General features: G+C 45.9%; 1 protein-coding gene across 2 annotated transcripts in view; it reads left to right on the forward strand.

The window, feature by feature from the left end:
• rimbp2b (RIMS binding protein 2b) overlaps positions 1-26735 on the forward strand; it is a 275923-nt gene that overhangs the window by 245852 nt on the left and 3336 nt on the right. The window contains exons 14-21 of one of the 2 annotated variants that reach the window (XM_068006203.1): positions 450-929; positions 2333-2482; positions 6813-6971; positions 11726-11843; positions 17881-18033; positions 20792-20976; positions 23064-23232; positions 24455-24520. In XM_068006203.1, the coding sequence (XP_067862304.1) occupies positions 450-929; positions 2333-2482; positions 6813-6971; positions 11726-11843; positions 17881-18033; positions 20792-20976; positions 23064-23232; positions 24455-24520 (1480 nt within the window). The other variant, XM_068006202.1, reaches the window with a different exon arrangement.

Raw genomic sequence — 26735 nt, forward strand, 5'->3', positions numbered from 1 at the left:
TATCAGACCCAGACGGTATCGGACCCAGACAGTATCGGCCCCAGACGGTATCAGACCCGGACGGTATCCGGCCCAGACAGTTTACCCCTTCCAAGGTACACGCTGACCTTCCCTCACTGGGTGACCACTTGTAGTTCTGAGACAGACTCCTATTATGGAGGGGCAAAAAAACAGAATAAAATCTCACAGCCAATAAGGGAAAAAAACTCTGGAAAATTCCTCTTCAACCCCCAGATGAAAGGTCATCGACCTGAACCGTTAACTCTGTTCCTCTCTCCACAGACGCTGCCTCACTCGCTGAGTATTTCCAGCATTTTCTCTTTTTATTTCTAACATGTCCTTATGTGTCTCGGTGTCGGTTTTTGTCTAATTACCCTCCTGTGTCGCTCCTTGGGCCGTTTTCCGATGTTAAAGGCACTGTATAAATAGTGTTTTGTTGTAATCTGTAGGTTGCAGAAGTGATGCTCGCTACAGCAGATGGTGTGACTGTGGACTACTTAAGGATACAAAATCTGGAAACCAGAGAGATAATCGTAAGGACAGTATCTGCCCAAGGGGAGTCTGAGGACTCTTCGGCTGCAGCCATTCCAACTCACCTACTGGTGCCTCCAACTCCTCGACCCTGGGCTGCTCCCAGAACCAAGCCATCAGCAAGTGCCAGATCTCCCGATACCAAAGACCAACCAATGGGCCCGACTCTGAGAAGGGATGAGCCATGGGAGCAAACACATTCACCATCTCCTCTCCATGGACGTTCTTTGGAGCCCACTTTGCCCAACTACCACGGGCCCTCCAACAACAGGAGGGGGGACGGGAGATCCCCGTCTCCCCAGAGAATTCTCCCACAGCCCCAGGGAGCACCTATCCCAAACACCGTCGCTAAAGCCATCGCGCGAGAAGCAGCTCAACGGGTCGCAGAGAGCAACAGGGTAAATTCTTTCTCTTTCTCTCCAGCTCCGTCACCAATTCCGCGGCACTGTCTCGCTTTTAACACTCACACATTTTTATGGGATTTTCTCTCGCTTCGTGACGGGGGCCAATCACATTCCCACCGGTAATCGGGCTGTGTGTGGGAGCATAAATTAAACATTGCACCAATATCACTGCTCATTTGCGTGAATTCGAATCCCCCCGAACTCGGGATTACTGCGAGGGTCTGAGGGGAGGAGCAAAGGAACATCAGGAACAGGAGGAGGCCGTTCAGGAGTGAAATCAGGAAGCACTTTTTCACGGAAAGGGGAGTGGAAATCTGGAACTCTCTCCCTCCCAAAAGGCTGTGGATGCTGGGGGATTATTGGCGCTCTCAAGACTGAGATCGATAGATTTTTGTTGGGTATCGAGGGACGTGGAGCAAAGGCGGGTAGATGGAGTTGAGGTACAGATCAGCCCTGATCTAATTGAGTGGCTCGAGTTGCTGAATGGCCTCCTCCTGTTCCCATGTTTCGGTTTCTCCGAGTGATATGCTCCGAGTCCCTTAGCTTCTGCCTTGATCTGCTGTCCTTACCAGTGACTCAGCTCCCTAACGGAGTTCTTTTTATTGAGATTAGCCCGAAGCTCTTGTTTAGCTTCATGAATTAACACAATGCGATCATTCCTGATGCAGAATTGACCCTTCCCTGGTCTGTCAGAGATTTGTGAAGCCGTGTGTTATAGAGAAGCAAATCCCCCCAAGGGCAGATTGAGAATTTGGATTCAGTTTTTAAAAATCTGGAAATAAAAAGACTGGCATCGGCAAAAGTGACCGTGAAACTGTCGGATTGTCGTAAAACCCCAACTGGTTCCCAAATGCCCTTCAGGGAAGGAAGCCTGACGTCCTTACCCAGTCTGGGCCTATATGTGACTCCAGTCCCACGCCAATGTGGTTGACTCTTAATTGCCCTCTGAAGTGGCCCAGCGAGCCCCTCAGTTGTATCAAACCGTGACCAGCGGTTCAAGAAGGCGGCTCACCATCACCTTCTCAGGGCAACTAGGGATGGGCAATAAATGCCGGCCTCGCCAGCGACGCCCACATCCCCGAGAATGGATTTTTAAAAAACTGTACTAGTTTTAAATGCAACATACGACTGACAGATGTTTGATTAATCTTTCATTGCTGAGGAATAACAGGTAACTCTGAGTTATATTGTAGTTTGTGATTGTACGTGAGACCATTAAATCTTTCTGTTTGCATTTTCTGCTAAGTAGGAGTCCCAATTCTGTTACCTCTCGCAAATTCTTACTGAATTATCGTGTTCCCTCAATCTTTGCTTTGAATCAGATAATGTCTGCATGTCTTGCTGGATTAATACTCGGTCCTGTATATCCATCACTAACTAACGATCATCATTTTCAGGCTGAGAAAAGAAGTATATTTAGCGAGAGGAGCAGCTCGTTGCACCAGGAAAACTCTGATGATGAAGAAGATATTTACGATGCCCAAAGCATCAAACGACCCGGTGTGTCAGTAGATGATTTCCTGAGGGGTTCGGAGCTCGGGAGACAGGTGGGAATTCAGGAATAATCGCTGCATTTTCTGTTTGTCATTTAAAGATTTCAAATCTTTTTCTTTTGTCAATGGAAGACCTCAGAGTTAAAGTAAGACTGTAGATTTTATGTAATTAGGATTCTGTTTGGTTGACTCCCAGTCTTTATTTGGTGTTAGGAAGTGTTGGATTTAATAAGCAACTTGTAAGCAGCTTTAGAATTAAATCAAAGTCGAACAAAAAACATTGAACCAGTTAAAATGGAAATGATTTGGAAGTTTGTCCAAGGTTTGTGAGTGAGCAGGAGACAGCTCACTGCTTCTTAAAATCGAACTCTTTCCTGTCCTAATATCTCCTTATGTGGCTCGGTGTCAATTTTTGTTTGATAATCGCTCCTGGGACGTTTTTACTACGTTAAAGGCACTATATAAATGCAAGTTGTTGTTGCTTCAAGTCCTCGGCCATCACTGCACCATTTGATCTGCTCCATGCCGGCTCAGATACTTAGCCACATGTGCACCGTAACCTAAATCTGCGGAGCTCACGTACGGTAATCTGGCCCTTGAGGCTCAGACAGTTCAGTCCTGTTTGTGTTTACGTTTTCTGGCATCGACAATGTGGAAAATTGCCCAGGTATGTCCTGTCCACAAAAAGCAGGACAAATCCAATCCGGCCAATTACCGCCCCATCAGTCTACTCTCAATCATCAGCAAAGTGATGGAAGGTGTCGTTGACAGTGCTATCAAGCGGCACTTACTCACCAATAACCTGCTTACCGATGCTCATGCTCAGTTTGGGTTCCGCCAGGACCACTCGGCTCCAGACCTCATTACAGCCTTGGTCCAAACATGGACAAAAGAGCTGAATTCCAGAGGTGAGGTGAGAGTGACTGCCCTTGACATCAAGGCAGCATTTGACAGAGTGTGGCACCAAGGAGCCCGAGTAACATTGAAGTCAATGGAAATCAGGGGGAAAACTCTCCAGTGGCTGGAGTCATACCTAGCACAAAGGAAGATGGTCGTGGTTGTTGGAGGCCAATCATCTCAGCCCCAGGACATTGCTGCAGGAGTTCCTCAGGACAGTGTCCTAGGCCCAACCATCTTCAGCTGCTTCATCAATGACCTTCCCTCCATCATAAGGTCAGAAATGGGGATGTTCGCTGATGATTGCACAGTGTTCAGTTCCATTCGCAACCCCTCAGATAATGAAGCAGTCCGAGCCCGCATGCAGCAAGACCTGGACAACATCCAGGCTTGGGCTGATAAGTGGCAAGTAACATTCGCACCAGACAAGTGCCAGGCAATGACCATCTCCAACAAGAGAGAGTCTAACCACCTCCCCTTGACATTCAACGGCATTACCATTGCCGAATCCCCCACCATCAACATCCTGGGCATCACCATTGACCAGAAACTTAACTGGACCAGCCATATAAATACTGTGGCTACAAGAGCAGGTCAGAGGCTGGGTATTCTGTGGCGAGTGACTCACCTCCTGACTCCCCAGAGCCTTTCCACCATCTACAAGGCACAAGTCAGGAGTGTGATGGAATACTCTCCACTTGCATGGATGAGTGCAGCTCCAACAACACTCAAGAAGCTCAACACCATCCAGGACAAAGCAGCCCGCTTGATTGGCACCCCATCCACCACCCTAAACATTCACTCCCTTCACCACCGGCGCACTGTGGCTACAGTGTGTACCATCCACAGGATGCACTGCAGCAACTCGCCAAGGCTTCTTCGACAGCACCTCCCAAACCCACGACCTCTACCACCTAGAAGGACAAGGGCAGCAGGCACATGGGAACAACACCACCTGCACGTTCCCCTCCAAGTCACACACCATCCCGGCTTGGAAATATATCACCGTTCCTTCATCGTCACTGCATCAAAATCCTGGAACTCCCTTCCTAACAGCACTGTGGGAGAACCGTCACCACACGGACTGCAGCGGTTCAAGAAGGCGGCTCACCACCACCTTCTCAAGGGCAATTAGGGATGGGCAATAAATGCCGGCCTCGCCAGCGACGCCCACATCCCATGAACGAATAAAAAAAAACATTTCTCACTCGCTGATTTGTCTTGTTTGAGTTTCATGGTCCAGGAGGTTTGGAAAAGGCTGATACCCGATTGGCGGATAAATCCTTAATCAAAACAGCAAGATCCGTTAGTATCAGCAGCTTGGGATCTCGGGGAATTAATGGGAACAGGGATTTCAGCCTCTTGGGGCAAATTTCCCGCTTTTGCGTTTGGGCATCAATAACCACCAGAGAATCCCCTCACATTTATCGTCCGATTTAAGTGAATGGATGGAAAATCGAAGGAGCTCTATTGGGAACGTGGAATCCTGCTCACTCCATCGACCTCCCTCTGTCCCAGTGATTATTTACCCGAGCACAAAACTGTAAAGGCTGCACCAAGGTGAGGTCCACCAGGACCCGTACAGCCCGCAGAGACCAAGCACCGGCCACACCAGGTGACAAGCCGAAGTTAACCCCTCGTCCCCTTTCCTGTGATGATTAGAAAGAGGCTGCTCTTTCAAAACTGAGATGAGGAGAAACTTCTTCACTCAGAGGGTAGTAGGTCTGTGGAATTTGCTGCCCCAGGAAGCTGTGGAAGCTACATCATTAAATAAATTTAAAACAGAAATCGACAGTTTCCTAGAAGTAAAGGGAATTAGGGGTTACGGGGAGCGGGCAGGAAATTGGACATGATTTTAGATTTGAGGTTAGGACCACATCAGCCATGATCTTATTGAATGGCGGAGCAGGCTCGAGGGGCCGATTGGCCTACTCCTGCTCCTATTTCTTATGTTCTTATGTTCTTATGTCCCTAAACAGGAACAAGTGCGACGCGATCCTGTGTTTACAAACAACACTCAGTCCCAGGGAAGCAGCCCCATCATTTATCTTTTCCCTCCACTCCCTTTGCTTTCCAAGATCCTTAGACTGCAGCCAATGAGAGCTCGGTTCTCTGATTTAGGGAATTTGAAGTTTTTGACTCTCTGCCTTTACTCTCCCCGTCTTCTGGTCGAATGGTGAGATGGCTGTGGGGCCGTGTTCACTTCTCCGAGCTGTAGCTTGGGATGTGAATGTTGGAACAGACGGACTGACCATGTGCTCTCCGGGGAAGGGACCCATTTCATCCCATGTATCGCCGTTTTGTGGGATGTTATAAAGAGAAGTTTCCATGGGGAGGAGATTGGAATCCTCTGATACCTCCCAAGAGTGTCTCTCCCTCAGCACTTTGAGAAGGCCTTTGGTCCCTCGTGTGATTCTGTCTGAAGCACATGGTCAGCCTTTTGGTGCCTATTCTCAGTACATCCCTGCTTCCCAGTGCACGTGTTCATGTTCATGGCCTTTGTAGATGTTTTGGGACGTTTAATGTTCTTACAGAAAGCTGCCCATACATGTGGTTTATTGGAATCAGACACTTCTTCTTTTTGCTTCAGAATTTCTGCTAAAGATGATTTTCTACACTCCATTTACAAGAAATTAATTGGCACTTCCAATTTCTGCTAAAGCCCTACAGAAACTCACTCAAGCCTTCGACTCTTAAAGCTCTCATGTTACTTCTTACACACAGTTGCTAATAGACCAGACAGTTAAGTGGCCTGTTCATGGAGAATAAACAGAGGGATTGGTCATTGGTGAGAATTGTCTACGGGCCTGCTTAGGAGGAGCAGGAATCAGCAGCTCATTTCAAGTTGTGTCAGAGTTAGTTTGACTTGAACAACATCATAGATTCAGTCACGGAGCCCAGTTTGGATTTGGTGATGAATCATGATTGGGAGATGAGAGGAACCAAGTCTCCAAAAAAAGTTAAATATTCCTTTAGTTAGTTGATTGTGGCGGGGGTCAGCATTAAAATATCCCACCAGTGTTTGTGATTGGGTAACCATTACCTCATTAGAATGTTCCTCCAGTGTTTGTGATTGGGTGACCATTACCTCATTAGAATGTTCCTCCAGTGTTTGTGATTGGGTGACCATTACCTCATTAGAATGTTCCTCCAGTGTTTGTGATTGGGTGACCATTACCTCATTAGAATGTTCCTCCAGTGTTTGTGATTGGGTGACCATTACCTCATTAGAATGTTCCTCCAGTGTTTGTGATTGGGTGACCATTACCTCATTAGAATGTTCCTCCAGTGTTTGTGATTGGGTAACCATTACCTCATTAGAATGTTCCTCCAGTGTTTGTGATTGGGTGACCATTACCATATAATAAACCAGGCAGTGGTGACATATTCTTACCTACACTGCAGATCCTGTAAGAAAGTAACGATCGTTCCTGGTGTGACGAAACACAGAGACAAGTTTACCTTTTACACTTTTTGGTGTCAACAGCAACACTACGGCCAAGCCGATGACTACCACACAGAGAGCAGCCGGGGATCGGATTTATCGGACATCATGGAGGAGGATGAAGAGGAGCTGTATTCAGAAATGCAGCTCGATGAGGCGGGTAGGAGAAGGCACAGTGTAACTTCACATAACGCACTGAAGGTAAGGCATATTCTACATACTTAACAACACTGACTGCACTCCGATCGTACTGAAACACTTGGGGGCATTTCAGAGAAAAGGCACTATATAAATGCAAATCTGTCTTCCTTGCTTAGATATCGCAAAGTCCTCAATTACAGAAACAACGTTTTATTTTCTGAGTTTAAGGAAATACATTGTAAATGTAAGGTTTTAATCTGGTTCCCTTCACTGGTTTAACGTCCTCCTTGACCTTGCTGTGGCACTGGTTCTCCAATCGGCAAGTGGTCCGACTATTGGTGGCAGTGGGTTTTCCAGCTGTCCCTCTCCCCCAGCTCAAGCTCTGATGATTGGAAGCTCGAAGTAGAGTTGGGGGTGTGAAGAGGCAGCTTGCAAAGGTTCAGCAGTCAGGGCTCCGACCAGTTACAGTCCCTTCTCATGTTGGAGAAGGGCAAATGAATTTCAATATAGATCAGTGTGAGGTGGTACATTTTGGTAGGAAGAATAAGGAGGCCACAAACTGCTCGGATAATAAGAGTCTAAATGGGGTAGAGGAGCAGAGGGATCTGGGGGTACAGATATACAAATCACTAAAAGTAGTGATGCAGGTTCATAAGGCCATAAAAAAGGCAAATCAAGCAGTGGGGTTCATTTCTAGAGGGATAGAATTGAAAAGCAGAGAATTATGTTAAACTTATATAGAACCTGGATTTGACCACACAGAATACTGTGATCAGTTCTGGTCTCCATATTACAAAAAGGATATCGAGGCACTGAAGAAAGTGTAAAAAAAATTTACAAGAATGATTCCAGAACTGAGAGGTTATAGCTATCAGGAAAGACTGAATAGGCTGGGGCTCGTTTCTCTCGAAAAGAGAAGGCTGAGGGGTGACCTGATAGAGGTCTTTAAGATTATGAAAGGATTTGATAGGGTAGACGTGGAGAAGATGTTTCCACTTGTGGGGGAGACCAGAACTCGGGGCCATAAATATAAGATAGTCACTAATAAATCCAATAGGGAATTCAGGAGAAACGTCTTTACCCAGAGAGTGGTGAGAATATGGAACTCGCTCCCACAAGGAGTGGTTGAGGCGAATAGTGTAGATACATTTAAAGGGAAGCTGGATAAACCTATGAGGTAAGGTGGGAGGTCTTGTGGAGCATAAAAACCAGCATAGACCAGTTGGGCCAAATGGCCTGTTTCTATGCTGTAAATTCTATGTAATACTACGGCCAGAGACGAGACCAGCTAGGAGATGGTCTTGATTGTCTGTGGTAGTTCAACTTGATATCCTTGTGGAGTCTATTCCTGCTCAGACCAACAAGATGGGGCGTAGCTCACTGTTATACGTTGTTTGTGTAAAAGCAGCACACAATGTGGTACCGAGCATTACTGACCAGGGAGTCGGTCTGTAGACTCTGCTGCATTCACTGATCTCAATTGAGGCGGCGATGAGGGTGTGAAGCTGGTCACGGTATTTCCCGAGCTCAGCCAGTGTTCCTCATCACCATCCAGTCACCCTCCTATAAACAGATATCAGGTAAGGCCATGACCAGGCTCACCTGGGAAAGGCCATGAGCAAGAACTTATTCGTCAGGAATTTAAGGGCAAATTTTATGAATTTGCTCTCCTGGCGTAGAGCTTCACGCACTGGGACTGTGCATCGGAAACTCAGGATACCCTGCCGGACTTTCCACCCACTGGCCTCTTTGCCTGAAATCCCAATACACACGTCCAGCCCACAAAGTTCTAGCCAGAAGCGCAATTCCATCAAACCTCCCATTGAAGAGGACGAGGCAGAGCTGTGCAAGAACTCGGTGGCAAGGTTTGGTGTTGATTTCTTTGCCTCTAAATGGAGCAACGGGGCTATATTTTGGGAATGAGTGTGGCCGAACTCAACTGCATTCCCAACTCAAGCCTTCGTTTCCCATTCCAAGCCCCAAACAGGTGCATCGAAGTGCAACATTCCTGAAGCCGATAGTTTATCCTTTCCACGGAGAGTTACAGGCTTGGGATTCCTGTACTCTGCTGTCACTGTGATTGTGTGAGAGAACACTGAAGTGCCTGATTGCAGTGAGGGGCTGACTCTCCTTCAGGTTCTCCTGCAAGTTGACACAAACATCAAATAATATTTTGTTATTGATTTAAAGAGTAAATCCTCTGATTCTGCCCTCCTGGCAGAGAGCTACGCTCAAAGGGAATGGGGCTGGAGATAGGAATATAAGGCTGATTCTCCCACTCCCACCACTTCAACCCAGGCCCCCTATTCCTAAAGTGAATTTACCCTTAAATCACAATCTAACCCACGGCTGACTGATCGCTAGGAAACCCAAGATGATCAGTGAACCCATTACATAGGATGGGACCTGTTGTCAAGATCTGTCTATTTGTTGAAGTAATCGGTGTTATTTTGTTATTTAAACCAGTTGTTTTAACGAATGAGCTGTAATCATTTAGACAATGCACATTTTGGTATAAACAACACCTTCCCACGTCCCACTCTAGAAACTAATTCTGTCTTTATTTTCTACCCCCTATTTTATTGTGGTGCCTGAATACCCTCAACTCCCATTGAATCATAGAATCTTACAGCACAGAGGAGGCTATTCGACCCATCGTGTCTGTGCCGGCTCTTTGAAAGAGCTCTCCCATATAGTCCCACTCCCCTCCTGCTCTTTCCCCATAGCCCTGTAAATATTTACTTTCCACACACACACAAGATACATTTGCCCGAGGGGCGGGTTTTACAACTTAGCAATCCTGGCGGGGAGCTACACGCGATGGGAATGCAGATTGGAAATTCGAACCCAATTCCCAGTGTGCACTTCCCATTGTGCAAAGCACTACACTGGAAGCACTAAAGCATAAAATCTACCCCACCGTCTTTTTCTCCCATGGTTTTCAATTTGCAAGCACATCTGGATGTCTTCAGCATGCACATCTGGCTGTTTTCTTTTTGATCTGCATATCTGGATATTGTCTAAATGAATGACCTCAATGGTGCACCACTGTAATTATCTTCGTCTGAAACCCGTCAAACCATTTGTTCCTCGTGTTTCAGATTTAATTTTTCCTGCTCCTCTTCATGGCCTTTTCCAAATGCTCCAGTTCTACATGACAGTTAAAAAGACATGAATGTTTCTGACTAACGTTGCACACAAGGTCTTAGAGCCATGGGGCAATTGGGCAGATACTTTCCGTTTCAGTGCTTGTTCAGCCGAGTTCAGGGGTGCACATTAGTTCTATATGTTTGCAGTTTTGCTTGCGTTATGCTAATGCTGTATTGGTTTTGCCTGCCTCATTGGATAAATCACGGAGCAGCCAGACCCTTGTGTTCGTATCAAGCTTTAGACCCTCCGTGTTTAATACTTCAAATAACTTCTGTATCATGATCTTATTTTTACAGATTCCCCATTAAGATGCATGGCATCACCCACATGGGATGGACTGCATGCTTTCCGTTTCCCATTGGCTCTAGAAACTAATTCTGTCTTTATTTTCTTTTCCCCATTTTATTGTTTTACCACACTGTCTATTGTCTTGTTTAACAAACCAATTGTAGATCTCCCCTCAGAATAAAAGTGTTGAAGAAGCTCAGGAGGAGCATCTTGAGATTTCATCACAGAAACGTCACTGTAAAAAACTTTTCAGTATTCCTGAGCTAGTGGAGGAAGATGGAGGAAATGCAGGAGCAGAGCCGTCAATAACAGTAGAAGGAAACTCAAACTCGGCTGGTAGAGAAAAGGTAGAGGTGCAATCAAAAATGGAGAAAGGATTGCAGAGTAATAGGACGTGCAAACCCTACATCCAAGACAACAGACAGCAATCATTCCCCATAACATCAAAGAGACACGCTTGGGGACAGAGCAGATCCTCAAAGGCTGCTCCCAGTATGGATGATTACTTGTGGGAAGATGGGGTTAGCAGACTAAGTAGAGAGGCCACACTGAGCCCAGGCAGCGGATTAGACTGTGGAAGTGGGGAAGAGGTCGCACGATCTTTGAGTAACAGACAGAGCTGTGTAATTCTGAGCCTTTCGACTACAGGACAGGACAATGGTTCAGGAACCACTGGCTGCCCGAACAGATGTGGCCCCGTGCAGTCAGCGGGACGCAAAAGACCTTTACAAAGGCAGGTTAGCGTCGAAGAGGATTTCTTCAGTGAGGATACTACGAGCGGGAGGTCCGTGTCAGTCTCAGATGTTGCAAGTAGGGACAAACCAGAATACAGAGCTGAGAAGATTGTCACAGAGAACAATAATGGAAGGGACATTCTCTCAAGTGAACAGAAGCAGGTTGCCGGGACAACTAAATTAAAAACCAGTAACACTAGTGTGCCAAATGCAGTTGAAATTTGTGTCCACAGGGACAAGGAAAGATCACTGGTGTGTGGAATAAAAAATCCCTCCTCCCATCTGCTTGCCAATCAGACTCGTTCATCTTTCCTAGACTTTTTTCTTTTTTCTCTGCTTATTTATTTCCTTTTTTTTCAGTACTTCTCATGATTTATTTCTGCTCTGCTTGGCTTGGTCAGCACACAGTCAAAACATCAATGTCGATATTTCCATTCGCTTGCAAACAGCTCGACTCTGCACTGGGTTTATTTTTGCCCATTGCCGCTGTTGTTGATTTGACCGGTTGCTTTTCTGTAGACTAGAATTTACCCAAGTAGACCTGTTTCTTTTGTTTCTTTAAGTTTCTTTGCTGTAGAATGAAAACTGAGCATGTTTCCGTAGTGACGATTTACCTCGCTCTGTCTGGATTTTTCTCTCCAGATTTTAGGCAACCCATCGGGCTCTGGTCGCTCATCAGACAGAATGGATCATTCGGGTCGAAGGTCGTCACATGGCAGTGCTGTACAGAGGGGAAGGGTCATGACCGTGCCCTCGATCGGTAAGTTGAACCCCTAAATAACGATGTCAGGAAGCGGGAAGGGCAATGTCCCTGTACATAGAATCATCACAGAGAATTTACAGCACAGAAACAGGCCATTCGGCCCATCAGGTCCATGTCGGTGGTTAAACTCCACACGAGCCTCCTCCCTCCCCTCTTCATCTCACCCTATCAGCATATCCTTCTATTCCTTTCTCCCTCATGTGTTTATCTAGCTTCCCCTTAAATGCATCCATGCTATTCGCCTCAACTACTCCTTGTGGTAGCGAGTTCCATTCCAACCACTCTCTGGGTAAACAAGTTTCTCCTGAATTCCTTATTGGATTTAATCATTCAGCACAGAAGGAGGCCATTCAGCCCATCATGTCTGTGCCGGCTCTTTGAAAAAGCTATCCATTTAGTCCCACTCTCTCTGCTCTTTCCCCAGAGCCCTGCAAATTTTTCCTTTTCAAGTATTTATCCAATTCCCTTTTGAAAGTTATTATTGAATCTGCTTCCACCGCCCTTTCAGGCAGCGCATTCCAGATCAGAACAACTCGCTGCGTTAAAAAAAAATCTCATCTCCCTCCTAATTCTTCTGCCAATTATCTTAAATCTGTGCCTCTGGTTGCCAATCCTCCTGCCAATATTCAGTGGCAAATGAATTTCATATAGATCAGTGTGAGGTGGTACATTTTGGTAGGAAGAATAAGGAGACAACAAACTGCTTGGATAATAAGAGTCTAAATGGGGTAGAGGAGCAGAGGGATCTGGGGGAACAGATACACAAATCACTGAAAGTAGCGACGCAGGTTCATAAGGCATAAAAAAGGCAAACCAAACACTGGGGTTCATTTCTAGAGGGATAGAATTGAAAAGCAGAGAAATTATTTTGAACTTCTTTAGAACCTTGGTTAGACCACACTTGGAGTATTGTTCACAGTTCTGGTCTCCATATTATAGAAAGAATATAAAGGCATTGGAGAAGGTGCAAAAAAGATTCACAAGGATGATACCAGAACCACCTGGTCTGGATAGGATGCATCCTAGGTTGCTGAGGGAAGTAAGGGTGGAAATTGCGGAGGGACTGACCATAATCTTCCAAACATCCTTAGATACGGGGTGGTGCCAGAGGACTGGAGAATTGCAAATGTTACACCCTTGTTCAAAAAAGGGTGCAAGGATAAACCCAGCAACCACAGGCCAGTCAGTTTAACCTCGGTGGTGGGGAAACTTTTAGAAACGATAATCCGGGAACGAATTAATAGTCACTTGGACAAGTGTGGATTGATTAGGGAAAGCCAGCACAAATTTGTTAAAGGCAAATCATGTTTAACTGACTTGAAAGAGTTTTTTTGATGAGGTAACAGAGAGGGTCGATGAGGGCAATGCAGTTGATGTGGTGTATATGGACTTTCAAAAGGCGTTTGATAAAGTGCCGCATGGCAGGCTTGTCATCAAGATTGAAGCCCATGGAATAAAGGGGGCAGTGGCAGCATGGATACAAAATTGGCTAAGTGACAGGAAACAGAGAGTAGTGGTGAACGGTTGTTTTTCGGACTGAAGGGAGGTGTACAGTGGTGTTCCCCAGGGTGCAGTGCTGGGACCACTGCTTTTCTTAATATGACTTGGACTTGGGTGTACAGGGCACAATTTCAAAATCTGCAGATGACACAAAACTTGGAAGTGTAGTGAACAGTGAGGAGGATAGTGATAGACTTCAAGAGGATATAGACAGGCTGGTGGAATGGGCGGACACAAGGCAGATGAAATTTAACGCAGAAAAATACGAAGTGATACATTTCGGTAGGAAGGACGAGGAGAGGCAATGTAAACTAGAGGGCACAATTCTAAAAATTCTAAATTCTCCCTCCACTCCGAGAAACAACCGTTCACCACGACCCTCTGCTTCCTGTTACTTAGCCAATTCTGGTATCATCCTTGTAAATCTTTTTTGCAGGAACAGAGAGATCTGGGAGTGTATGTGCACAAATCATTGAAGGTGGCAGAGCAGGTTGAGAAAGTGGTTAAAAAAGCATACAGGGTCCTGGGCTTTATAAATAGAGGCATAGAGTACAAAGGAAGTCATGATGAATCTTTATAAAACACTGGTTCGACCACAACTGGAGTATTGTGTCCAGTTCTGGGCACCGCACTTTAGGAAAGATATGAAGGCCTCAGAGGGTGCAGAAAAGATTTACTGGAATGATTCCAGGGATGAGAGACTTCAGTTACGTGGATAGACTGGAGAAGCTGGGGTTGTTCTCCTTGGAACAAAGAAGGTTGAGAGGAGATTTGATAGAGGTATTTAAAATCATGAAGGGTCTAGACAGAATAGATAGAGAGAAACTGTTCCCATTGGCGGAATGGTCAAGGACCAGAGGACATAGATTTAAGGTGATTGGCAAAAGAACCAAAGGTGACATGAGGAAAAACTTTTTTACACAGCGAGTGGTTAGGATCTGGAATGCACTGCCCGAGGGGGTGGTGGAGGCAGATTCAATCATGGCCTTCAAAAGGGAACTGGATAAGTACTTGAAAGGAAAGAATGTGCAGGGCTACGGGGATCGGGCGGGGGAGTGGGACTAGCTGGATTGCTCTGCATAGAGCTGGCACGGACTCAGTGGGCCAAATGGCCTCCTTCCGTGCTGAAACCTTTCTATGATTCTAACTGAGAGGATATAATTATCAGGAAAGGCTGAACAGGCTGGGACTCTTTTCTCTAGAAAAAAAAAGGCTGAGGGGTGACCTAATAGAGGTCTTTAATATAATGATTGTGTTTGATGGGGTCGACGTAGAGAAAATGTTTCCACTTGCGGGGGAGACCAAAACTAGAGATCATAAATATAAAATAGTCGCTAATAAATCCAATAGGGGATTCAGGAGAGACTTCTTTACCCAGAGAGTGGTGAGAATGTGGAACTCGCTCCCACAAGGAGTAGTTGAGGCGAATAGCAGAGATACATTTAAGGGGAATCTAGATAAACACACGAGGAAGAAAGTGTGTCCTGATAGGGTTAGATGAAGTAGGGAGGGAGGAGGCTCGTGTACAGCATAAACGCCGGCATAGACCAGTTGGGCCGAATGGCCTGATTCGATGTAACTCCTTTATTGTCTGTGTACTTGGTATATTTTTTTTAGTTCCAATCTTACCCTTATCTATTTATTCATCCATGGTCTTGCACTATTGGTTAGTTTGTTCTCGTTTCATGGAGGAATATATTTCTCCTGAACTCTTATTGTTCACGGTTTTAAATATTTCTCACTGCTGTTTATCTCTTTGTCTGTCAAAATCCCATTCTCATCCCCTCAAAATTAGCTTTGTTCCAATCTAATACTTTGGTCTTTGTTTTACTTATGTCTTTCTCAATCATTATTTTAAACCTTATCATGTTATGATTGCTATTGCCTCGAGGTTCCCCTGCACTTATTTCTCTTTTTTTTTAAATAGAATAGTTTTTAAAAGGCGAGAGACTAAGAAATGTTGTTAGTCAGAGGGATTTGGGTGTCCTTGTACACGAATCACAGAAAGTTAACATGTAGGTACAGCAAGCAATTAGGAAGGCAAAATGGTATGTTAGCCTTTATTGCAAGGAGGTCTTGCTGCAATTGTACAGGGCTCTGGTGAGACCACACCTGGAGTACAATGTACAGCTTTGGTCTCCTTACCTAAAGAAGGATATACTTGCCTTAGAGGCGGCGCAACAAAGGTTCACTAGATTGATTCCTGGGATGAGAGGGTTTGTCCTATGAGGAGAGATTGAGTAGAATGGGCCTATACTCTCTGGAGTTTAGAAGAATGAGAGGTGATCTCATTGAAACATAACATTTTTAGAGGGCTTGACAGGGTAGATGCTGAGAGGCTGTTTCCCCTGGCTGGATAGTCTAGAACTAGGGGTCATAGTCTCAAGATAAGGGGTCGGCCATTTAGGACTGAGAGGAGGAAAATTTTCTTTACTCACAGGGTTGTGAATCTTTAGAATTCACCACCCCAGAGGGCCGTTGAGTATATTCAAGACTGAGATCGATAGATTTTTGGACATTAAGGGAATCAAGGGATATGGGGATAGGGCAGGGACAGTGGAGTTGAGTTAGAAGATTAGCCATGATCTGATTGAATGGCGGAGCAGGCTCGAGGGGCCGTATGGCCTACTCCTGCTCCTAGTTCTTATGTTCTTATCTGTTCTGGTTCATTTCCCATTACTGGATCCAGCAGTGATCCCTCTCTTGTTGGGCTTCTCACATACTGGGTAAGGAAGGAGTCCTGAACACACTGTAAAAACCGCATTCCCTTTTCCCCTCTCCCTATCTCTTCTGTCCAGTTTATTTGGGGGGAGTTGGAATCTCCCAGGATTATTATTCGATGTCTTTTACTCAGTTCACAGATTTGGCTCCACATTTCATCCTCCATTTCCCTCCCACTATCAGGTGGTCTGTAGAATATCCCAATTAACGTGATCGATCCCTTCTCATCCTTTGTCTCAATCCATGTGGATTCTGTTTCTATCTTAATGTTAATTATGTCCCTTTTTTCTATTGTCATTATATTATCTCTAATTAGCACTGTTACCCGCCCCCCCTTCTTCCTTCCCTATCCTTTCTAAAAATACGTTATAACCTGCAATATTTAGTTGCCAGTTCTGTTCTTTGTGTCCATGTTTCAGTTATCCCCACTACACCTGGCTCCTCACTAAGAATTATTGCCTCCACTTCCCCCGTTTTGTTTCAGGTGCTGTGCACATCGCTGGACAGGCAATTTCATTTGTTTTTACTAATTGTTCCTCTCACTTTATTTTTAACAGCCATTTTATATTTATGTTCTATAACTGTGTTTGTTCCCTGTCTGTTTCTGTTAACTTTATTCCTCACCTTTGGTCTGACCTTTACTCTCATCTCCTATTTCTTTTATCTTCAGACTTACGTTATTTTCACCAGATCCCCCAAAACCCCCTCCTCCCCCTCCTCCGCCTCCGCCCCCCTCCCCCTCCCCTTCCCCCCTCCCCCCTCCCCCCTTCCCCCTCCCCCCTTCCCCCCTCCCCCCTTCCCCCCCTCCCCCCTCCCCCCTCCCCCCCTTCCCCCCTCCCCTTCCCCCCTCCCCCTCTTATCCTTTCCGCTTGGACTCTGGTCCCATTCTGGTTGGGGTGGACCCTGTCCCAGTGGTACAGCTCCTTCCTGTCCCAGTACTGGTGCCAGTGTCCCATGAAATGGACCCCCTCCTGCCCACCCCAGTCTTTCAGCCACACATTCACCTTCCTGATCTGAATATCCCCATGTCAATTAGCCCGTGGCTCGGGTAGTAATCCTGAGATTACCACCCATGATGTCCTGTTTTCTTAATTTAGTTCCTAACTTCTGATATTCCCTCGACAGGACCTCCTCCCTATTCTTCCTTATGTCATTGGTCCCAACATGGACCACGACAACTGGATCTTCCCCCTCCCTTTCCAAGTTCTTCTCCATGATGTCCTTTACCCTGGCACCAGGTCGGCAACGCACCCTCCTGGACTCACGGTCGCGACTGCAGAGGACGCCATCTATCCCCCTGATTACAGAATACCCTATAACTGCAACCTTTCTATTCTGCTCCTCTCCCACCTCCACCTTGGACTGCCTCCCTCTCCATGGTGCCATGATTAGCATTCTGGCCGTCCACCCCGCAGCCTACATCTTTATCCTCACAGGTAGCAAATACTTTGTACCTGTTGGACAGGACCAGTATCTGTGGGACCTCCTTCCCTTGGTTCCCCTTACCCTGCTAACTAACAGTCACACTCTCCCCTTCCTGTACCTGTGCTTTACTCCGAGGTGTGACTGTACTCTGGAGAAAATTACCCAGAAATTCCTCCCCCTCCCTATTGTGTCAGAGTGTCTCTAACTCGCACTCCAGGACTCTGAGCTGGACAGAAACAGGGAAATGGCTAAAATCACTGCACAGTTACAGCAAAATGGGTAAAATCACTGGACGCCGGATTTCAGTAAAGACCCAGCTACAGGCAGTGTTACGATGCAGATTACTTTGACTTGGTAACGTCTCCTGTTGTATCTCTGCCCCGGGTAGAAATCACGGTGGACAGTAACAGTGAGGGCGGCCGCTCCCGTTCAGGGAGTGAAGGCAACGTTTCCCAGGGGAAAGAGGACGCTTATTATCGCAGTGTTGCTGGACGAAGGAAATGGCCGCTCCAACGCAGCGTAGTGTCCGAGAATCGATACGGTAAGTAGTAGTTGGCGACCGTTACGTTCTCCGATCCACCTACATTAGACAACAGATAAATCCTCATTAGTAAATAGTGCAAATGATCGCTGTAACTGGCTGAGCGTCATGGCAGATGGCAGGTATCCCATAATCTTCCAGACCCACCATCTCTGCCATTGCACCAAAGTTATCATTTCATTCATTAAAAAAAATCCTGGACATTTTCATTAAAAAACTGCTAAGTTTTAAAAAGTTGAAGAAGTTTTTAAAACTTTAAAAAGCTCCTGAGTCAGAGCCGAATCCCTGTGACTCACCTCTCGCTGTGTTTCTACTCCATGCGGTGAGTCCTTGTACTGAGCAGGTGAGTCTGCTCCTCACACTGTCACTTTGAATTTTGCAGCAGTAAAAAGAACGACTTGTATTTATACAGCATCTTCTACGACCTCAGGATGTCCCAAAGTGCTTTACAGCCAATGAAGTAGTTTTGAAGTGTAGTCACTGTTGTAATGTAGGAAACGCAGCAGCCAATTTGCGCACAGCAAGATCCCATAAACAGCAATTTGACAATGACCCAATCATCTGTTTTAGTGATGTTGGTTGAGGGATAAATAATGGCCCCAGGACGCCTCCCCTGTCCTTCTTCGAAATAGTGCCATTGGATCTTTCACGTCCACCTGAGAGGCCGGACGGGGCCTCAGTTTAATGTCTCATCTGAAAGAATGCACCTCCGACAGTGCTGCACTCCCTCGGTACCGCACTGGGAGTGTCGGCCTGGATTTTGTGCTCCCGTCTCTGGAGTCGGGCTTGAACCCACGACCTTCTGACCCAGAGGTGAGAGTGCCCCCCACTGAGTCACAGCCGACATTCAAACAGAACTTAATGGCCCAATGTACAGACAATCTGTGAAATTCTTCACGTGTAACGAGGAGTCTAGCCCAAACCGGTTGTAGGACTCAGTGTGAGCATTACACTCACACAATCAGTGCAAATAGTGATCAGGAAAATCGGATTCAACTTTGTAAACAAGAGTCTGGCATCTCACACTCATCAGTTACACTCCAGACCTCACAGCTCAAGTGTTAAGAGCACATGAACAAAAAATGAGAAAGAGAGACAGTCACTCTGTGCTGGTTTCTTCTGACCTGCAGCCAGAAATTTACAAATACCAGCCAATCAGCAAACTTCCCACTCAATCACCAGTTAACTTCCACCTGATCTCAGGATGTCCCTATTTATTAGACTGTGTGGCCTTAAAGGGACAGGCCACTCAAATAAAGCTGCTCCTTAGCAGAATGAGACATTGGTGTTGAAATTACGATGTGGGACAATTGTATACGAATCGTTCGCGATTATTGTAATTCCTTTGTTCACAGCAACAATGACGAGGAGCAGCATCGCTGTGTGGGAGACGAGGGAGGCTGGAGGCTGATTTTTCTGACCACCTGCCCCTTACCAAACAATACTAGACTTTAAAAAAAATACACAAGGAATATTAATTTCCCCATTTACTGTTCTTTGGTGTCAGTCATGGTTCAGTGGGGGGGGCACTCTCACCTCTTAGTCCCGAGGCAGTGCGTTCATAGTCCCATTCCAGACATTTGAGCACAAAATCTAGACAGACAACTCCAGTGCCAGTACTGAGGGAGTGCTGCACTGTCAGAGGTGCCGTCTTTCGGATGAGACGTTAAACCGAGGCCCTGTCTGCCCTCTCCGGTGGGTGTAAAAGATCCCACAGGCACTATTTGAAGAAGGTCAGAGGCTGGGTATTCTGCGGCGAGTGACTCACCTCCTGACTCCCCAAAGCCTTTCCACCATCTACAAGGCACAAGTCAGGAGTGTGATGGAATACTCTCCACTTGCCTGGATGAGTGCAGCTCCAACAACACTCAAGAAGCTCGACACCATCCAAGATAAAGCAGCCCGCTTGATTGGCACCCCATCCACCACCCTAAATAATCACTCCCTTCACCACCGGCGCACTGTGGCTGCAGTGTGTACCATCCACAGGATGCACTGCAGCAACTCGCCAAGGCTTCTTCGACAGCACCTCCCAAACCCGCGACCTCTACCACCTAGAAGGACAAGAGCAGCAGGCACATGGGAACAACACCACCTGCACGTTCCCCTCCAAGTCACACACCATCCCGACTTGGAAATATATCACCGTTCCTTCATCGTCGCTGGGTCAAAATCCTGGAACTCCCTTCCTAACAGCACTGTGGGAGAACCTTCACCACACGGACTGCAGCGGTTCAAGAAGGCGGCTCACCACCACCTTCTCAAGGGCAATTAGGGATGGGCAATAAATGCCGGCCTCGCCAGCGGCGCCCACATCCCATGAACGAATAAAAAAATAGAGCCAGGGGAGTTCTTCCCGGTGTCCTGGGTCAATATTTATCCCTCAACCAACACAACTAAAACAGATTATCTGGTCATTATTTCATTGCTCTTTCTGGGATCTTGCTGTGCACCAATTGGCAGGCATGTTTCCTACTTAACAACAGTGACTACACTTCATTGGCTGTAAAATGCTTTTGGGACGTCCTGAGGTTGTGAAAAGTGCGATAGAAATGCAAGTCTTTCTTTCTGTCTTTCTTTCTTTCTTTCTTTCTGTTATATAGAAACTGCCACTATCGAAAGAAAGGAGTTGCATTTTTATAGCGCCTTTCGTGAATAGTTACAGCATTTTCAGTCTGACAGCAACCAGTCCAATACTGCAACAAATGACTTCACCCCAATTGCATAACTCACTGTATGAACCATCTGGTTTTTGCAGACAGGTACTGTGGGACAGAGCACTTGTCTCCGGAGATTTATGAAGAATCAGAGGCCGATGTTTGTGCTGAAGATCTCCCAGCTCGAGTTTTTGTGGCTCTTTTTGACTATGATCCATTATCAATGTCGCCCAATCCTGACGCAGCAGAGGAAGAACTTCCATTCAAGGAGGGACAAATAATTAAGGTAATGCCCCCTAATTATCGGCAGAAATCCAAACATGACGAGTCGTGAGTGGAACAGGCTCGGGAGGAACAGGTGACTTTGGACCTCTGGTTCCCAAAGCTCTCCCCCACTGGGGGTTTTCCTCACCTCATGTCTGGGTCTGTTCGAGACTCATTGATCGAGATTGATTGCTCTGATTAGTCAACAACTCCATTATCGTTGAATCATGTGATTACCAGGATGGGAGACGGTGAACTAGATGGACCTTGGTCTTTTTCCGTCTATCAATTCCTATCTTCCTACGATGCACTGTGTCAGTATATTTGGTTAACTGTACGATTTTAAAATAGTTATAAACCTTTTATAGTTATACAAAAGTTTGTTATATTAAATGTGTTCATTGTTTGACTCCTTTTTTGGGCTGCTTGTTATAATTATTTTTTACTTTACTAATAATCCAGAGATCATGAGTTCAAATCCCACCGAGGGCAGTTTGAGAATTTGAATTCAGGTTTAAAAAAAATTTGGAAATAAAAATCTGGTCTCAGTAAAAGTGACCATGAAGCCGTCAGATTGTCATAAAAACCCAACTGGTTCATTAATGTCCTTTTAGGGAAGGAAACCTGCCGTCCTTACCCGGTCTGGACCTATATGTGGCTCTAGCCCCCACACCAACATGGTCGACTCTTCACTGCCTAGCAAACCATTCAGTTGTACCAGCACCTTCTCAGGGAAACTATGGGATGGGCAATAAATGCCGGCCTTATCAGTGACGCCCAAATCCCGAGAAAGAATCTTTAAAAAATTCAAACCTGATTTGTTCAGCCAAGTTAAATAGCAGGAAGAATTGGTGGATGTTCTGAGATTCCAAACTGTCAGTTCTGAAATAACAACACCTCCTTAATGAAGCATTTCCATAACAATTTGGAATTCAAGCAAATCATGAGATGTCCAAATGATTAAAACCACTCCCACAATGGTTCAGCCATTAACCAGGTGACTACCTGACCCACTGGGACCCAGAAGGTCCCACAAATCAAAATGTAAATGTTTTTGGTTGGCCAGGACCACATTTAATTAACACACAATCTTTATTGCAATTTCATAGGTCAAGCCTCAAAAACAAATTCAGGGGAGAATATTTTAATTTGCTTATTTTTAGCTCGGAACAGTTAATTCAGTATGGACTGGTTTGAGCTGGTATTTGTTTTACTGATTGATTTATTAAGTAGGTAGTATGATTAGCTGTTCCCTAATTGGCTGTTTTTCTGTGGTAGTTGGGCTGATGTGAAAGTTAAGAAAGTATAAGTTTGAGTTTACTAGTGAGAGAATATTCTTGAGCAACAATAAGCCAGGAAAGTACAGAGTTTAGCCTCGGTGGGAGTTTAGCCTCGGTGGGAGTTTAGCCTTGAGTTGCACTTGGCCTAAAACTAGATTTCAGGGATTAAATGACTAAATTGTTGTGTTTGTTTCAATTAAATGAGAAAGAGTTCAGTTTACATCGAATTTTACAGCACAGAAACAGGCCATTCAGCCCAACTGGTCTCTGCCGGTGTTTATGTTCCCCATGAGCCTCCTCCCTCCCAACATCATCTCACCCTATCAGCATATCCTTCTATTCCTTTCTCCCTCATGTGTTTATCCAGCTTCCCCTTAAATGTATCTTAGCTACTCCTTGTTCCACATTCTCACCACTCTCTGGGTAAAGAAGTTTCTCCTGAATTCCCGATTGGATTTATTGGTGACTATCTTATCTTTATGGCCCTTAGTTTTCGTCTCTCCGCAAGTGGAAAGATTTTCTATACGTCTATCCTATCAAACCCCTTCATAATTTTAAAGACCTCTATTAGGTCACCCCTCAGTCTTTTTTCTAAATTGGCTGCGTGTTTCCGTACGTTGCAACAGTGATTACACTTTGAAAGTACTTCATTGGCTGTGAAGCGCTTTGGGACGTCCTGAGGATGTGAAAGGCGCTATAGAAACGCAAGTTCATCCTCCTTTATTTGCTGGGTGTATTTTCCGCGCATCATGTTTGTGATGATAGGCGGGTTTTCCATGGGTGAAAGTTGATGGTCTGTGTTTTTTTTTTAAAATGGCTATTTTTTCAGGTCCGTGGGACTAAGGATGTGGATGGATTCTACCATGGAGAGACAAATGGAAGAGTCGGCCTCATCCCGTGTAATATGGTCTCTGAGATCCAGACGGATGATGAGGAGATGATGGACCAGTTGGTGAACCAGGGCTATCTGCCCCTCAACACCCCGGTGGAGAAAATTGGTATTACTCACTCTCAAATTAAAAGAGATACTTTACCTGATTGTGTTTGATCTGCATCCATTTGCGGTCTTTAGATGCACCAAACCACATTTGCATTAGACGGTGGTTGTTATGTGTACATTGGATAATGGTTGGGAGACTTTCTGTGTCTCTGATTGTTAACACATTAATTATGGCTTAATCCAATCAGATTTGAATTTGGTACATTCTAAAGAAATATTCAGCACGTAATTCAGGAAAAAACCACCGACATCAAAAACTAGAAGAAAACTTTCCCACATCACTGCTAAGATAGCAAACCTTACAATCAGGAGCAAAATACTGCGGATGCTGGAAATCTGAAATCAAAACAGAAAATGCTGGAAATACTCAGTAAGTCAGGCAGCATCTGTGGAGAGAGAAACAGAGTTAATATTTCAGGTCGAAGTGTGCCTTTTTAATTCCCCGTCCCTCTCCCACTCTGACCTCTCTGTCCTCGGCCTCTTACCCTGTTCCAGTGAAGCTCAACAGAAGCTCGAGGAACAGCACCTCGCCTCTCGATTGGGCACTTTACAACCTTCCGAACTCAACATTGATTTCAATAACTTCAGATTATAACCACTCTTTTAACATCTTCCAGTTCTGATGAAAGGTCATCGACCTGAAACGTTAACTCAGTTTCTTTCTCCACAGATGCTGCCTGACCTGCTGAGTATTTCCAGCATTTCCTGTTTTTATTTCAAACTTTACAACCGGTTGGCTGCAATGGGATAGTTTTAGATACACAGCGGTGAGAGGGACGGGAGAATGGACTTATTAATGACAGTGTTAGCAAAATTAGACTCTTGCGAAATGACCTCTCCAGGTAATTATGATATTAATGTGATGATTCCAGTTAAATGAGTGTTTTTACAATTCGACATGCCTCACAGACAAGGCATTTCATTGCAGCAACATTTCATTTGGGACCATCTCAGGTCACAGCTGTCACAGACACACAATCCTCCCCCAGTGTTATCCCAAGTATTTGGAAGCAGGATTCACCGCAGTCAACAGCCTGTTCCCAGTCTAGTCCGTAACACCTTGTGCTGATTCACTTGAAACTCCTGCTTTGCCTCTTCGATTCTGACCGTCTATTTTAACACATCATCTTACGCCCGTGAAGGTGTCGTAGAAAATCCTCTGGTTGCTTCACGTTTCTTCTTCTTCTTTGTTTTTATTTGTACGCATCCCTTTCCTGAAGTCAACTCTGAGCGTTACAAAGAGAGCGCGCGCTCTATTAACCGCAGGTCCCGAAAGTCGAAACGAGGTCTGTGTAAACTAATTTGTTTAATAAAAGTCGTGTGCTGTTTTTATTCTTGCATGTGCTGATTTGGGCTGATTGCAAAGTTGTGTATCTTTTAATTTTATTTTTGTATTTCGATGCTTGTCTAACTCCTTAAACAAAAGGTGTGTGTCCGTGCGCGAGTGTGTGCGTGTGTGCGTGTGTCCGTGCGCGAGTGTGTGCGTGTGTGCGTGTGTCCGTGCGCGAGTGTGTGCGTGTGTCCGTGCGCGAGTGTGTGCGTGTGTGCGTGTGTCCGTGCGCGAGTGTGTGCGGCGCGCGAGTTTACGATTCCCTTTTATTTTAATTTCCTCATTTTTCAGTCACTTTTTTTAATTGTAAAACATTGAAACTTATCTCTGTCGTGTTGGGGCTGGGTTTTCTGCTGCTGTTCTGGATGGAGACACTATTTGACTGATGAACATAGGAACAGGAGTAGGCCATTCAGCCCCTCGTGCCTGCTCCGCCATTTGATAAGATCATGGCTGATCTGTGATCTAACACCATATACCTGCCTTTGGCCCATATCCCTTAATACCTTTGGTTGCCAAAAAGCTATCTATCTCACATTTAAATTTAGCAATTGAGCTAGTATCAATTGCCATTTGCGGAAGAGAGTTCCAAACTTCTACCACCCTTTGTGTGTAAAAATGTTTTCTAATCTCGCTCCTGAAAGGTCTGTCTCTAATTTTTAGACTGTGCCCCCTACTCCTAAAATCCCCAACCAGCGGAAATAGTTTCTCTCTATCCACCCTATCTGTTCCCCTTAATATCTTATAAACTTCGATCAGATCATCCCTTAACCTTCGAAACTCCAGAGAATACAACCCCAATTTGTGTAATCTCTCCTCGTAACTTAACCTTTGAAGTCCGGGTATCATTCTAGTAAACCCTCCAAGGCCAATATGTCCTTCCGAAGGTGCGATGCCCAGAACTGCTCACAGTACTCCAGGTGCGGTCTAACCAGGGTTATGTATAGTTGCAAATATAGGACAAGTAGAATTTTTACCCATCACAGTTACAAGAGTTACTTTCCCCCCTGTTCACATCTAATCTCACCCCCCCAATGATCAGTCACACACCTCGTTGCCAACTGGTATCTAAGCAACTTCAAAGAGGTGAGCCAATAAAAACAGAGCCAGTAGACCTCACTAACTCCCACCGGAGCAACATATTCCCACAGGGAGGCTCCTCGGCTTTCACTCGTGCACACCGGCCATCAGTTCACTTTTTTGGGCGTGACCCTCCCCCCCCTCCCCCTCCCTCTCCTCCCCTTCCCTCTCCCTCCCCTCCCCTCCCCTCTCCTCCCTCTCCCCTCCTCTCTCCTCCCCCTCCCCTCTCCTCCTCCTCTCCCTCCCCTCTCCTCCCCCTCCCTCCCCCTCCCCTCTCCTCCCCCTCCCCTCCCCTCTCCTTCCCCTCCCCCTCTCCTCCCCCTCTCTCCCCCTCCCCTCCCCTCCCCTCTCCTTCCCCTCTCCTCCCCCTCCCTCTCCCCCTCCCCCTCCCCTCTCCCTCTCCCTCTCCCTCTCCCTCTCCTCCCCCTCCCCTCTCCTCCCCCTCCCTCTCCTCCCCCTCCCCTCCCCCTCTCCCCGCCCCCCCCCCCAGTTTTGATTGCCTGTCAGGTGGGGTGTGGGTGGGAGATGAATTTTCCAGATTTTTTTTTCTTCGCTAATTGTCTTTTATCTGTTCCCCTGCCTCTCCCGGGAGATTCTGTGTCTCCGGGTGAGTCGGGGAGTGTCTGAATCGCGACATGTGCGACTGTGTGAGACGGGCTGGATGGACCAGCTGCTCTTTTCCTGTCCAACGTCCTGTCCAATGGCCAAGTACACACAGACCTAGAACGGTCAGGGCAGATTCCCTCTGGTCCGTGCATGTTACTGATATTGTAAATCTAGCAGGGAGATTCCCAGTGTTCCCTTATCCTATCTGGAATCACTAAACGTTGGAATTTATGGTTTTGCTAGCAATGGTGATCAGAGGAGGCCGTCCCCTCACCTGGTTGTTTGAAAGATGAGGAATGTCAGTCTTGAGTTATGTTCTTGAGCTGTGTCCCTCTTGCCTTTCCAATGACCCTGGTCACCCTATTATAGAAAGGATATTATTAAACTAGAAAGAGTGCAGAAAAGATTTACTAGGATGCTACCGGGACTTGATGGTTTGACTTATAGGGAGAGGTTGGATAGACTGAGACTTTTTTCCCTGGAGA

Source organism: Heptranchias perlo, chromosome 25, assembly GCF_035084215.1.
Source record: "Heptranchias perlo isolate sHepPer1 chromosome 25, sHepPer1.hap1, whole genome shotgun sequence".
Classification (NCBI taxonomy): domain Eukaryota; kingdom Metazoa; phylum Chordata; class Chondrichthyes; order Hexanchiformes; family Hexanchidae; genus Heptranchias; species Heptranchias perlo.